At 38.3% G+C, this 16,113-nt stretch overlaps 1 protein-coding gene across 1 annotated transcript in view; it reads right to left on the bottom strand.

The window, feature by feature from the left end:
- The window catches only part of PLS1 (plastin 1), a 139,641-nt gene that overhangs the window by 28,755 nt on the left and 94,773 nt on the right, over window positions 1-16,113 (bottom strand). The window contains exons 6-10 of the mRNA XM_047783951.1: window positions 11,097-11,229; window positions 9,618-9,699; window positions 1,338-1,503; window positions 1,115-1,257; window positions 177-272 (exon numbers count right to left, since the gene is read on the bottom strand). Coding sequence (XP_047639907.1) covers window positions 177-272; window positions 1,115-1,257; window positions 1,338-1,503; window positions 9,618-9,699; window positions 11,097-11,229 — 620 coding nt within the window. The remainder of the gene's footprint in view (window positions 1-176; window positions 273-1,114; window positions 1,258-1,337; window positions 1,504-9,617; window positions 9,700-11,096; window positions 11,230-16,113) is intronic.

Genomic DNA, 16,113 nt, shown 5'->3' with positions numbered 1-16,113 from the left:
ATGTGTGACCCACACCACGGCTCACGACAATGCCAGATCCCCAACCCACTGAGCAAGGCCAGGGATTGAACCTGTAACTTCATGGTTCCTAGTCAGATTCATTAACCACTGAGCCACGACGGGAACTCCCTATTTAACCAACATTTTTTAAAAATTTAACTGAAACCTATACTCACATTAAATCCTGAAAGATCAATGGCAGTGGCAGGTCCATCATCCCGGTCACCTTTAGGTGCAATCTGATTAAGCAGATGAAAATAGGCTCTTGAATCCTTTAAGGAAAGAAACAAAACTGAATTTTAAAAATGAATAAAATCATCATTGGATTTAGGGGAAAAGTACACAAATTGGACACTGCCCTCATCTCAAAGAATGGAATGATAACTTAGTAACCTTTACTTATTATTTACAGGTTCCTGAATGCCTTCTACCGTTTCACACTTTAAAGTTTCTATCAATCCTATTTCACATCTCAGAGCTTCTAGCAACACTGCTTCCTATCCCTGGAATGCCAATCCTCACCTCTTTCATTTGTTTACACACCTAAGCATCAGCATCAGTTAAGATTAGGGTCAAGTTTCCTTGACAAGGCTCTTCCAATTGGGAGGGAAGTGTTTTAAGAAGCTACTTTGGTTCAGAGGCATACCTGAAGACCTCCTTTTGTCTATGGATTCCCTGTGCCTTCAGATAATTTGACTTCTTGTTAGCTGGTTTTTGGCAAAACAGGGCTAAGGATATAAACTGGTCAAGCCCCTAAGGGCCTCTCGTCTAGCAAACATGTAATTCTCAGTCCAAATTAACAGACTGAACATTCTCATTAAAATGTACTCAATCTCTGGCATATAAAATGGGAAAGAATGTTTTAATTTGCTAATGCTAGCATCTCTCTCCTCTCACAGAATTTCTTATTAAAAGCCAAGAAACCAGTTTTTTTAGTAAAAGATTTTGTGATCATATGTGGGGGAATCCATGTCAGACAGACACTCAAAATTTCATTTTCTACACTATGTTCTTGAGAATTAAACTTCCATTCACATTTAAGTCTGAACCCCTTTTGTTTTTCACAATCTGCATCCTTATTTTATGTCCCAAAGTTGAACGTTATAATAGGAACCTTGATGTCTTGGCTGAAGTTGCTGATGGTGCGCCATCCTGCATTGGTCAGGTGGTAGTTCACCCATCGCAGCAGTAACTCCTCTGGAGAAAGCTTCAACAGCTCTTCCAGATCCTCGCCTTCTTTTAGCAATGCAATCAGAGCTAAGAGGAAAATGATGACATGTAAAGTCTCCCCACAGAAAGAATATGCCAAGGAAGGTAAATATTTTTGATGCCCTTACCTTCATTCCTAGAAATCTCTATATCGGCAAAAAGACCAACTTTGATGATCTGCCAGAGAAGTCCCAAGACCAAGTGAGGTTTGCCTTCTTTCAGATCCTGTGCACCAATGTTGACCACTGTACAACCAATGGCAGAGGCTGAATTCAGGGCTAGGTTTAAATTTTCCTGAATTGCCACAAAGAAAATAACGCATGAGAAAGTACTTTCTAAACTCTTATCAACATGTTGTGAGGTCAATAAGAAACAATGGATTGTGAAACTTCAGATTGTTTTTAACATAAGTATTACTTATATCACCTCTATATGCCACCTTTCAAAGTCGTATCTCTAGGCCACACTTCCCTCAGCCCCGACTCTAAGCTCTACATCTATATACCTATTTGGTTATGTCCATCTGAATGGTTCAAAAAATACTTCAAACTCAACATGTCCAAAACTGAAGGAACTTTCTGGCCATGCTTCCCTAGTCTTCCTTTAAATCCCCTGTTAAAAGTGGCTTTTCCTTTATTTCCTGTCTTGGTTCCATAGGCCAGTCTTCATTCTTGCCTTCTTTCTTCCTAAATCAGAAACCTAAGCAGAATCCTGGTTTTTTCTTTGCCTCCTATATCCTGTGACCAATTTCTGTCAATTCCACCTTCTAAATACCTCTGGAAACTGTCAGTGCCTTTCTTCAGGTTTCTTGATTCCTTCCTAATATCCATCCTCAGACTTACTCTCTACAACCCAACTTCCACAGTCCCCTGATGGTGGTGATCTTAGTAAAACATGTATGCTGGCTTTAAAACTCTTCAAGTGCTCCCTGTCATTCCCACTAGATCCTCTCACTCACTCTCTTCAATCTATACAGGGCCTTTGAACTTGCTATTCCCTCTGCCTGTAGCACACTTTCCTCAAATACCCACAGTTCCTTTCAGATTGCTCAAATGAAACTAATGGCTTTTCTCTGATTATCTTACACAAAATAGCAAGTATTGCCAAAACCTTTGCTGGCTCTTATTATTCTCTATTTTATTCCTTATCCTTCTTTGACATGTTATATACTTATATGTTCATTATTGAATCACCCCTAGTTAAAGTATGAATTCTAATTAAGAAGGTGAAGTATTTCAAAAGCTCAACAACCAAAAAACAAACAACCTGAATAAAATATGGGCAGAGGGCATGAATAAATGCTTCTCCAAAGAAGATACACAAATGGACAGGAAGCACGTGACAAGATGATGAACATGACTAATCACTAGAGAATGTCAATCAAACCACTTGATGAGACACCACTGAACACCCATCGAGATGCCTATCAGAAATTGACAGAACACTGTAAATCAATTATAATGGAAAAAATAAAACCATAAAAAAGAAAAAAAAATGAAACAAAACCAAACAACAAGCATTGGAGAGGATGTACATCAATTAGAACCCTTGTGCACTGATAGTGGGAATACAAAATGATGATGCAGTTTCTGTGGAAAACTGTATAGCAATTTCTCAAAAAATTAAACATAGAATTACTATATAATTTAGCAATTCCACTTCTGGGCATATACTCAAAAAAAGCAAATTGGGACTCAAACAGATATTTATACACCCATGTTTGTAGCAGCATTATTCACGAAAGCCAAAAGGCGGAAACAAACCAAGTGTTCATCCACAGATGAACAGATAAGTAAAATACGGTATAGACATAGAATACTATTTAGCCTTAAAAAGTAATGGAATTCTGACATATGTTACCTGAATGGCTAACTCTGAAGACATTATGCTAAGTGAAATAAGCCAGTCACAAAAGAATTATTATAAGACTCCACTTATTCGAGGCATCTATAGTAGTCAAATTCATAGGGATAAAAAGTAGAATGGTGACAGCCAGAGGATAGGGGAGCAGAGATTGGGGAGTTATTATTTAATGAATATAGAGTTTCACTTTGGGAGGATGAGACTTCTGGAGAAGAATGGTATTGATGAATCCACAGCAATGTGAATGTATTTAATACCACAGAACTATATACTTAAAAAACGGTTAAAATGGTAAATTTATGTATATTTTACAGCAATGAAAAGAAAGGAGAAAACAAAACAAAACAGACATCTTAAAAGGTGCTAAGGCCAAATTTGAGATAATCTAAGCACCCAAATAATCAAGCACAGTAATGAATTAAGCTACTGGAAAAAGTAGTAATTCTTGAGTCCATATCAGTGACAGAGAGCGAGAGAGAGAGACAGAGAGAAAGAGAAAGGAAGACTCTTGGTTATAGCAGAATGATGAGTAAATAACTGGTAAATTTGGAGGAACTGCTGGAGTTAAAACAAACAAACAAACAAACAAACAAACAAACAAACAAACAAACATAATTTTGCAACCATCCTGGTAAAGACTAGATTTGGAAAGACTCATCAGTGAATACTAAATCTAGGGAAAAAATTCTGGTAAGGAACAGGACGATATTGCAAAGCCTTCAAGTGTGCCCCTATGAAATGCTTATTACTTGCAAGGGAGAAAAAGAAAACAGTAATTAAACAGTGGAGAAACTGGGCAGGGAGTTCCTGTCGTGGCTCAGTGGTTAACAAAGCCGACTAGTATCCATGAGGATTTGGGTTCGATCCCTGGCCTTGGTCAGAGGGTTAAGGATCCAGTATTCCAGAGAGCTATGATGTAGGTTGCACATGCGGCTCAGATTCCACACTGCTGTGGGGGTGTAGGCTGGCAGCTACAGCTTCGATTTGACCCCTAGGCTGGGACTCTCTATATGCCTCAGGTGGGGCCCTAAAAAGAAAACAAAGAAGGAAAAAAATCAGTTTGGGACAATCTAAGGCAGCAACTTGGAAAAGACAACAAATTAGAAAAATGTGGAGTTAAGTTAGCTTTTAGTTATTTAAAAAGTCCTTCCTCTGGAGTTCCCATTGTGGCACAGTGGTTAACAAATCCGACTAGGAACCATGAGGTTGCGGGTTCGATCCCTGCCCTTGCTCAGTGGGTTAAGGATCTGGCGTTGCCATGAGCTGTGGTTTGGGTTGCAGATGAGGCTCAGATCCCTCATTGCTGTGGCTGTGGCGTAGGCCGGTGGCTACAGCTCCGATTAGATCCCCAGCCTGGGAATCTCCACATGCCGTGGGAGCAGCCCTAGAAAAGGCAAAAAGACGGAAAAAAAAAAAAAAAAGTCCTTCCTCAAATTTCTTCCCTGGAAATAACAAATGCATAGTACATACTAAGGATTTTTTGTCCCCAGTCATCCTTTCAGCTTTTGGAAAAACATAGTAGCCTGTCTGCTACTCGGCCTTGTTTTTGTGGTGTTTAATGACGATAAATAATCAATACAGTCAATAATCAAATCAATACAGTCAGACTTTTAAGTCACCAAAGAGAAGAAGAGGTAACTTTAGGAGCGAAAGGAATTGTTAACTGCATTTGATTTGCTTTGGGGAAAAGGTAGAGATTGCGTTCTCCTTTTATTTCTACAGTCCATGTCTGGGTAGGGCCCCTGCTCCCACAGTTAGTTTACATTTTTAATGTTTACTAGCCAGAAGCTACCCAAAGGTTTACAAAGCAAAGAGATTATTTACTTCAGTGGCTTCCTCTTACAGTATGCTGAAGCAATTTATCTTGCTGGGTTCCAAGTAAATGGCTGTATCTCTTAGGGTTCAGTCTAGGGTAATTAAAGTAAGCATTTGGAATGAAGTCATTTTTGTAATGGTATTAAGCAATATTCATTTAAATGCAGTTCTCCCAAAAGAAAGCAGAGCCAGAGAAGCTTTCAAAATATTTATAACCTAAATCTACTATAAACACAATATAAATATGAAATATTTAGACAATTTTTCATATTTTCAGATAGTTTTAAGGCAATTTAAATCAAATCAATATAATGTTCAAGAGACACCCTCTGCCAATTTAGTCTTGACCAGTAATATTTTTCTATCTTCTTTTCCAAGAGCATAAAGGGATGTTTCATCCAGTTGTGATTCTCCAGAATACATTAGCCGGGGAAAGAACTGGACTGAAAATTATTCCAGTAATAGTGTTAATCTAGCAATGACCCATTTTTTTTTGCACTGACAGCATGGTACTATGGCCTAAAGAAATATGTAATTTCATAAAATTGACTGTAATAACTAGTAAGAACCAAAACCTTCCTCTGCTTCTCTCAGCCTGGACAATGACAAGGGGAACCCTACCTTAACATGACTTTGGGCTATTCCTCTGTTTTCAGTGCCATGACCTTATTCTTCCAGGAGAAGAAGGCAAAGTATTTAATTGTTCAATGCAGGCAGCAACTCTCCAGTGGAAAACATCGATAGACAGTTAAATGACTCCCTCACCTGGAAATCCTCCCCTTACTATTTCTACTAATGCAGACTGTTGTACCATGATCCTTACCCAATAACCAGTCTTCCCTCACTCTCTCTTCCACATTGAAAACCTCTCCTTAAAGCACAATTCCAAATCTCAAATTCTAACCTCAGCTCAAAGACATTGCCGGGGGTTTCAGGTGGTGTTTTTTCTTACTTTGGCAAACAGTAAAACTCAGCTTTGTCTTATTGACAGGTTGTGCTGGCAATATATGGGGAACCAGTTTTTGATGTTAATTTTATCCTAATTTATCCTTGTTGGCTTTACAAGTACAGGAAATGACTTACAAGTAATTGCCTAAATCAAGACATGGAAACAACCTAAGTGCCCATCGACAGATGAATGGATTAAGAAGATGTGGTATATATACACAATGGAATACTACTCAGCCATAAAAAAGAACAAAATCATGCCATTTGCAGCAACATGAATGTAACTAGAAACTCTCAAACTAAGTGAAGTAAGTCAGAAAGAAAAAGACAAATACCATATGACATCACATATCTGGAATCTAATATACATAATATACATATCTGGAATCTAATATAAAGCACAAATGAACTTTTCCACAGAAAAGGAACTCATGGACTTGGAGAACAGACTTGTGGTTGCCAAGGGGGAAGGAAAGGGATGGGCTAGGAATCTGGGGTTAATAGCTGCAAAATATTGCCTTTGGAATGGATAAGCAATGAGATCCTGCTGTATAGTACTGGGAATTATATCTAGTCACTTAAATGATGGAGCATGATAATATGAGAAAAAGAATGTATATATGGGGAGTTCCTGTCGTGGCGCAGGAACAAATCCGACTAGGCAGGTTCGATCCCTGGCCTCACTCAGTAGGTTAAGGATCCGGCATTGCCATGAGCTGTGGTGTAGGCTGCAGGCAGGGCTCAGATCTTTCGTTGCTGTGGCTATGGTGTAGGCAGCAGCTGTAGCTCTGATTGGACCCCTAGCCTAGGAACCTCCATATGCCGCGGGTGCAGCCTGCAAAAGACAAAAAAAGACAAAAAAAAAAGAATGTATATATGTATGTGTGACTGGGTCACCTTGCTGTACAGTAGAAAATTGACAGAACACTGTAAACCAGCAATGATGGGGTGGGGGGAAAAAGTAATTGGCTAAAAACGAATTGAGTATAAGGAGCTAAATGTGTTTTCTCAAGTAAATGGTAGTTTCCAATTGGGAAATATGTTATCGCCTTACGGTAATTAGAGAATAGGATGACCACTACTGCATACAGCCAATTCTAAAGAACAAGAAAAACAGGATAACCCCATAAAGAGGTTGTTCTTCAAGTCCTAACATGGACAATTGTCCTCGGTGCTCAAACTTCGTTCCTGAAGACCTGTGTTGGTGGGGCCAGAAAAGGACAATGTGGAACCGCTAATGAGTGAGACATGAGATGTGTTGCTCCTCCTTGTGTTTCAGGGTCCTAACCTGTAAAATAGGATATCTTAGCTTACAGAGGTACTAAGAGAAGACTCAAGCAAACACAGCAGTGTATTTTGAATAAACTATCCATTTTCCCCCATCTTTTTCGTGCATCAATGAATCCTCTGTGCCTAAGATTTAGTCCACTTTACCAGGTAGGAAAAAGTACACTGCTGTTTTAGATAGCTTCTCACGTTCCTGCTGTTTTGAATAATTAACAATCGAATTCTTTTCTAACAGTCTCAAAGAGGTACTGCAAGTTTTAATTCATACCACTCTGCACATTTTCATTTCCACTAAAGCTTCAATTCCAGATGAGTTCACTTTTGCTAACGATTTTTCAGAGGGCTATGCTATGCCCTAATAAGTCAGTAAGGACTAAGGCATTATTTGTTATTCAGATTTCATCCTTACTCTACATCATCATCACTTTTACTCCATTCGACATGTCCAAGTGAGATTCCAAATGAGATTTATGTTTTCTCTATTTAAACAGTAGTTGAAATTTAGGTCATACATGTGCATACATATGTACATGTAAAGTATATACATACACACCTTGTAAGTATGTGAGTATATTAATTGCACTGGATTTTTTTAACATGTTAGAATGAACTGAGTCAATTTCCTATACCCACTCTTGTGTTAGTTTCCTTAATTTTAGGTCCTTAAATCACTACCATCTGTTTTTCTGACTCTTATTCGTATAGTTATTTTTTCTTTCAAAAATGATACTCAAGAGAATGCAGCTCAGTAGCACATTGAGTACAAACTCTCCAAGATCATAAATGGGTCCTTCTTTTAACTACTTGATCTGTCCCTTTCCCTTGCTTTCATAGTTATTGTATGTCATTTTCATCCTTTTCTATTTTTCCTTTCATACGTCATGAGACCTTATAAGCCTATCATTACCAGGTGAAAAACTATGTTATCACACTCTTTTACAAATGAATTTGGCTTCTTCAGGATAATGTTTCATGGGAAACTTGTGGCTTTCTAGTAGATCTATTCCCAGAGCTCTAAAGTTACTGAATAAACAAAACAGTTTTAATATCCACAGTAACACTTTGCCCCTTCCCAGAGGCCTGTCTTTTCTCCTTCTACATTAGGGCACTTTCTCAAGCATCCTAGAGACCTTGACTATTCCCCTTAACTCATATTGGAAGAATGCTATCACTAAAAATAGAATATAAAAGACTTAGCCTCTCAGATACATACTACAGCTATTGCAAAGTAAGAACAGATCATTAACAGAACATTTTTTCTTTATCTTCTTTAATGCACTGCATACAAGTATTAAAAGGAAAACCATACAATTAATTTATACAACAGTAAGACATGCTGCATTTCAGATTCAGGGCCACCAAAAACTGTGTGACATATGTATTCTAAAAATAAGATGTATGTGAATATTTTCTACAATTATAGATACTAAAAGAAGCATCCTGACACAAGATGTGAAAGAAAATAAGCATGTGGCAATTGCAATCAGAAAGAGGCTTCTTCAAGAATGGTAGTTTCTGCTAGGAATATGCAACATTATTGGAAAATGGGGGACAAGAAAGCTATGTTAAGCAACATCCAGTTCTACACATTTCAAGGATAACAGGAAATGCAGTCTCCTGTGGCTAGTCCAAGACTAACCATGTACTACTGCTCTAAGGTTGTAGCTTCCTTATAGAAGAGACTTAACAACTTTAGCAAAATCAAAAATTATAACTTGCCAACAGAAATGAAGGAAACAGCTTAGCATTGTCAGCTACAGCTGCGACTAGCACAGTAACTAGTTGCCTGTTACCACTACCACATGAGAGTAGCAGTACAGCATGGTGATGAAAATGATAGGCTCTGGAGCTAGACTAATGGGGTCATAACCTGGCTCAGCCATTGTGCAGCCTCTCAGTGCCTTTGTTTCTCATCTATAAAATCATAGCATCTACCTTATTGTAAGGGTGCTGGGAGGAGTCAAAGGAGTAATTCCTGTGGTGTATTTAGATCGGTGACTGGTACCTAGTATGTACTCAGTAAATACCAATAGCCACCTATTAATCCAGAGATCTTGAAGGGAAAAGTGTGGTGACTATAAATTCCTGGACTTTTAACAAGATCTGACTGGACAAGCTGACTACAGAACAACCTAGTACAAAAAGAACAGCCAAAGGTTTGTGAAGTGGTAAAATTATGTGGTATTCTTACTTCAGCCAAGCAACAAGAACACTGGCATTGAGCAAATATTCATTAATAAAAATAACTCAAGAATTTAAAATAACATAACCTAAATACTATTAAGATAAAAAACTATTTTCTTAAGACAAAGGACTCTGAATCTTAATTTCTTCATTAAAAATGCAGCTGAATTTTTACTTAGTGAAAACTTAGTTTTTAAAGGAAGCCAAAATTATGTTAAATCAAAGGTTCTGCCTGAGCCTAAAGGATCCGTCAATAAGGGATCCATGATCCTTAACGGTAATAGGATTTCTAACAAAGGACAAATACTTACGGAAATAGTGAAAGGGGTGAGCTTTTTCTTATTAATGGCTCTTTCATCAATTGTATCTGGTTCAGATAAGTTGATCATTTTGCTAAGGAGGAAATGAGAATAATTTAGTTTAAGATTTCCAGAAATGTTTTTCATTTATTTTTGTAAGTATACAATAAAGTTAAATTTTGAAAAGTATTATTCCATTTCTTTACAATGTAATTCAAGTCAGTGACTTATTTTTTAAAAATCTAAGAAATGGAAGAGTTCCCACTGTGGCACAATGGGATCAGCAGCATCTTGGGAGCACTGGGATGCAGGTTCGATCCCCAGCCTGGCACAGCGGGCTAAGGATCTGGCGTTGCCACAGCTGCGGCTTAGGTCAAAATAGCAGCTGGGATCTGATCCCTGGACCAGGAACTCTGTATGCTACGGGGTGGCCAAAAAAATAAACAAACAAACAAACAAAATCTAAGAAATATTCCCTAATTTATGACAAATCTATCACTCGCTACAACAGTAATCTCAGCATTTCCTAACTTGTTAAAAAGAGTCTTGCATTTTATGTGTATCTTGTTTTAATTTCATTTAATAATCATCAACATTCAGTACCCGAAATATAAAACAAATTCTCAAGAGGCCGAACTTCATAAAGTGGTATAATAGTGTTAAAATTACTGTTGTTTCAGAAAGATAAAGAGCCAGAGACTTGGTCTAAAATTTCAATAATCCCAACATTTTAAAAGAAACTAATATAAATTTTATTTCTGTGTTTTAGAATAGATTTTGTATTTTAAAACAAAAGTAGGAAAAGGCCCATTCAATTCATAATAGGAATTTCTTCTGATGGTCAGAGGAAGAGACCACAACTGTAGGTGAGGTCAAGGTATATTGTATAGGTGATGTCCTAAAAACTAATATCCTATACTCATGTGTAGTTTTTATCTAAGTAAAAACACAGCAAAAAGACTGAGGAAATGTGCCAGAATGTCAATTATGGGTATTAAGATAGCCATGATGGTTATTTTCTTCTTTGAAAGTTTTCTGTATTTTTAAAGACTTTAAAAAAAGACAGCTGCTCTATACAACAAAGTATCCTGGGACTTTAGTACATCAACAAAGACATACCCTTAGAGAATTCACAATTTGGCAATAGAAACTAACTGCAAAGAGCCTAGGATACAAGATTGAAATAAAATATTAATCTCATTTAAGCACAAATGAGATATACATGTTTCTATTATATTTCCTCAGGTTCCTGTCCCAGTCAACAATCAACATTCCCTTATTGAGAAGTTAAAAAAAAAAAAAAGTGAAAATTTTGGGAAACACATAGTACTTAATTTTCTACACAATGTAAAATTTTTAAGACCTACATAGCTTACAAATACGACCTACGTTAACTAATTTCAAAATACAATAGATTCACTGAATTTCCACTGAATGCTCTTCAATGGAGACAGTAAGAACCCAACTCCCTTAAGCCAATGCTCAACTCACCAAAGAAGGATGCCATCGGCAAGCGATTTGAAAAGACTGCCATCATTGGGATTCATGGGTAGGAGATGCTTACAGTCAGGGTCATTCTCCAGGGCTTTGTTTATCCAGTTAACAAAGGCCACTTTTTCTTCCTCTGAAAACAGAAAATTCTTAGTTTGTATACCTCATTTCATAAAATTAAATGCACTACAAAAACACGCTTATAAATTTCTGTTGAAAATTAATAAATGCCAATTTTTAAAACTATTCCTGAAACAACAAAGGATTTGATAGAGCCTAGGTTGAAGGAGAAAGGGGAACTCATTCCACTTCTTCATCTGATATATTAGGGGAGAGTAAGTATACAGCCTAAGTGAGCACAATAAATACTCAGTTTGATTCTAAAATCTTTCCAAATACATTGCTTCTGAGAGTTAATGGATCAGGAGCCAAACCTGAGAGATCAGATTTTACACACACACACACACACACACACACACACACTGGGGGAAAAATACAAGAAACAAATATCCACAGCAATAAATTCCACTGCCCCCCTCCAAAATTTTAAAGAGTTGTGACTTGGAACTTACAACAGCAATACTAATTTTAATCAGGTAATCTGAATGAATAAAACAGTTCCATTTCTGTGGAGTTTCTTTTTTCTTTTTTTCTTTTTTTTTTGGCTTTTGTCCTTTTAAGGCCACACCCGCGGCATATGGAGATTCCCAGGCTAGGGGTCTAATCGGAGCTGTAGCTGCCAACCTACACCACAGCCACAGCAACACCAGATCTGATCCGCGTCTGTGACCTACACCACAGCTCACAGCAACACCAGATCCTTAACCCACCGAGCGAGACCAGGGATCAAACCTGCAACCTCATGATTCCTATTCATATTCGTTTCTGCTGCACCACAACAGGAACTCCGCTGTGGAGTTTCTATTATAAGAAAACTGATATAGGAGTTAACCACTGTGGCCCAGTGGGTTAAGAATCCAACTGCAGCAGTTCAGGTCACTGTGGAGGCGTAGATTTGATCCCTGGCCCTGAGTAAAAAGGATCTGGTGTTGCCACAGCCGTGGCTTAGATTCAGTCAGTCCCTAGCCTGGGAACTTCCATATGCCATGGATGTGGCCATAAAAGAAAAAAAGAAAAAGAAAACTGACACAAATCTAGAGAACAGTTCTACTCTCAGCCATCTTCATCCTCAACTTCTCAACCCATGGTGTTTAGCGTGGGAACAGTGATCATTAGGCAGAAAAAACTGTTGGACTATGCAGTGGAGAAAATATGAAGGCATTTAAAGGGAAATGTTCTACTGCTTTATTATCATTCTGTAAATATAAAAAGGATTTAACAATGTAAAACCCAAAAGAAAATAATTCCCATTTCTATCGCATGGTAGTATATCATGAGCTGGCCTTCCTCATTATTGCCCCAATTCCTAGGACTAGGTAAATTTCCTAAGGGCATATTTGGCAGGTACCCCCAAAATTTAATCTATCACACACATACACAATCAAAAAAAACACAAACATTTACTTCTATATATATCATTATCTGCCTCCTTATCATTTTGCTTCATTATACATCTCTCTTTACAGATTTAGAATCTATGGATTTGTGTGTGTGTGTGTGTGTGTGTGTGTGTGTGTGTCTTTTTAGGGCTACACTTGCAGCATATGGCTAGGGGTGGAATCAGAGCTGCAGCCACTAGCCTACGCCAGAGCCACAGCAACGAGGGATCCGAGCTGCGTCTGTGACCTATACCACAGCTCGTGGCAACACAGGATCCTTAACCCACTGAGCAAGACCAAGGATCGAACCTGCATCCTCATGGATACCAGTCAGATTTGCTTCTACTGAGCCACAATGGGGAACTCCTAGAATCTATGGATTTAAAGATCACCAAGACATTATACCTCCCATTAAGGAATTTTTAGGATAATAATAAAACAGATATTCTGAAAGAAATGCAACAAAAGGGAAATTATCATATCACAGGAAAGATATAAGCAATGTTTCAGAGAATTTAAAGAAAGAAAGAATTGATTCTAGTTAGGTTAATCAAGAAAAGACTTTATGGGGAGTTCCCATTGTGAACGGGGGTTAAGGATCCAGTGTCATCTCTTCCGTGGTAGAGTTCAATACCTGGCCCAGTGCAGTGGGTTAAGGATCCAGCATGCAGCATCGATTCAATCCCTGGCCCAGGAACTTCCATATGTCACAGATGTGGCCAAAAAAAAAAAAAAAAAAAAGGCTTTCTGGAGAAGGTACTATTTGAAAGATAGATTTTTTTTTTTTTTTGGTCTTTTCTAGGGCTGCCCCCCACGGCATATGGAGGTTCCCAGGTTAGGGGTCCAATCCGAGCTGTAGCCGCCGGCCTACCCTAAAGCCATAGCAATGCCAGATCCGAGCCGAGTCTGTGACCTACACCACAGGCCAGATCCTTAACCCACTGAGCGAGGCCAGGGAATGAGCCCACAATCTCATGGTTCCTAGTTGGATTCTTTAACCACTGAGTCACGACGGGAACTCTTAAAGATAGATTTTTAATAGGTGAAGATGGGCAGAGAAAGGGAATACATTCCATGTATAGGAACTAAGAATGAGACACAATTTTACAACCATTAGGATGGCTGTAACAAGCAAAATGGACAGTAACAAGTGTTAGCAGGAATGTGAAGTCAGGAATTTCATACATCATGAGAAAATAAATGGTGCAGCCACTTTGGAAAACAGTCTGGCAGTTCTTTAAAATGTTAAAAAAAAAAAAAAAGGAGTTCCCTTGTGGCTCAGTGGATTAAGGATCTGGTGTTGTCACTGCTGTGGCTCTATGGCTGGGGTTCAACCCCTGGCCTTGGAATTTCCACATGCTGCAGTTGTGGCCAAAAAATGAAAAAGAATAAAAATGTTAAATAGTTAATAGTGTAACCAAAAAAACCTTTCCTGCGTATGTACCTAAGAAAATTCAAAGCATATGTTCATACAAAAACATGCATACAAGTGTTCATACAGCATTATTAAAACAGCCCAAAAGTGGAAACAACTCAAATGTCTATCAGCTGACAAAAGGATAAATGAAATGCGATGTTATCCATAGAACGGAATATTATTCATCCACAAAACAGAATGAAGTACATGACACAATACATGCCACAACATGAGTGACCCTTGAAAATATTATGCCACTGAAGAAGTCTGTGGAGTGAAAGGCTACAATCATATAATTCCATTTTTATGAAATTTCCAGAATAGGCAAATCTATAGACATAAAAAATAGATCAATGGTTGCCAGAGTAAGGAAAGGGGGAAATGGAGAGTGACTGCTAATGAGCAAGGGATTGCTGTTTGGAGTGAAGAAAATGTTTTAAAATTAGATGGTGGTGATTATTGTATGATTTGGTGAATATACTAAAAACTATTCAACTGTACACTTTTAAAAGGTGAATTTTATGGTAGCTGCATTATATCTCAATAAAGCTGTTCTTTTTTTTTTTTTTTTTTTTTTGCCATTTCTTGGGCCGCTCCTGCGGCATATGAAGGTTCCCAGGCTAGGGGTGTAATCGGAGCTGTACCCACCGGCCTACGCCAGGGCCACAGCAACCGGGAATCCGAGCCACGTCTGCAAACTACACCACAGCTCTCAGCAACGCCGGATCCTTAACCCACTGAGCAAGGCCAGGGATCAGACCCGCAACCTCATGGTTCTTAGTCGGATTCATTAACCACTGAGCCACGATGGGAACCCCTCTTCTTTTTTTTAATATAACGATTTTTTTTTCATTATAGCTGGTTTACAGTACTCTGTCAATTTTCTACTGTACAGCATGGTGAACCAGTTACACATACATGTACAGATTTATTTTTTCTCACATTATCATGCTCCATCATAAGTGACTAGATATAGTTCCCAGTGCCACACAGCAGGATCTCATTGCTAACCCATTCCAAAGGCAATAGTCTGCATCTATTAACCCCAAGTTCCCAATCCATCCCGCTCCCTTCCCCTTGGCAACCACAAGTCTATTCTCTGTTCTTTTCTTAAAAGCCATGAATTATTCTGGATCTGGTTCTAAATAATATTTATGTGGATGTATTCATATGTAAAAAAATCATCAAGCCATATTTAAGAACAGGGCACTGTATGCACTTTACTCTGTGCATCTTAATACCTCAATAAACAAGTGAAAAAAAAAACTTCTAGGAGCTCCCTGGTAGCTCAGCAGCTTAAGAATCCAGTACTGTTGTCACTGCTGTGGCATGGGTTTGATCCTTAGCCCAGGAATTTCCATGTGCCATGGGGATGGCCAAAAAAAAAAAAAAAAAAAATTCATGGGGATAGACATCAGAGAAGTGGTTACCTCTGGGGACAAAAGGTTATTATTTGAGGCATGTAGGAGCGACTTGGGGTAACAGAAATGCTATATTTTGATTTGGTTGGCAGCTGCATGGATGCAGCTCCATGATGTATATACATGTGAAAACTCACTGAGCTGTACATGTGAGATGTAGCACTTTGCTAAATGCATGTTATACCTCAGTAAAAAAGGTTTCTTTTTTTTTTTTTTTAATGACGACGTGATTTCATTAGAATGGACAGGCAGAAACAGAATTAAGGAGTAGTACCTTTCAGAAAAATAAAGGCAGCAGTTAGAAAGTACAGCCTTCACCACTAAAGTTCCCTGGTGGGAAAAGGTTAGGAAAAATATATATACAGTGAGTAGGAGAAGTGTGAATATACTGGTAGAGGAAAATCCATTTAGAAAGGAAAAGAATCAAGAGGAAAATTAATAGATTCAGATCTCAAAGGAAGAAAGAGGGGGGAAGTTACATTGAGATTTACTTTTTTTTTTTTGTCTTTTTAGGGCCACCCATGTGGCATATGGAAGTTCCCAGGTTAGGGGTCAAATCGGTGCTGCAGCTGCCAGCATACACCCAGCCCCAGCCACATCAAATTCAAGCCGCATCTGTGACCTACACCACAACTCATGGCAATGCTGGATCTTCAACCCACTGAGTGAGGACGGACATC

This window comes from Phacochoerus africanus, chromosome 1 (assembly GCF_016906955.1).
Source record: "Phacochoerus africanus isolate WHEZ1 chromosome 1, ROS_Pafr_v1, whole genome shotgun sequence".
Classification (NCBI taxonomy): domain Eukaryota; kingdom Metazoa; phylum Chordata; class Mammalia; order Artiodactyla; family Suidae; genus Phacochoerus; species Phacochoerus africanus.
Note: the sequence above shows the minus strand (reverse complement) of the source record. Positions and strands in the feature narration are given on the sequence as shown.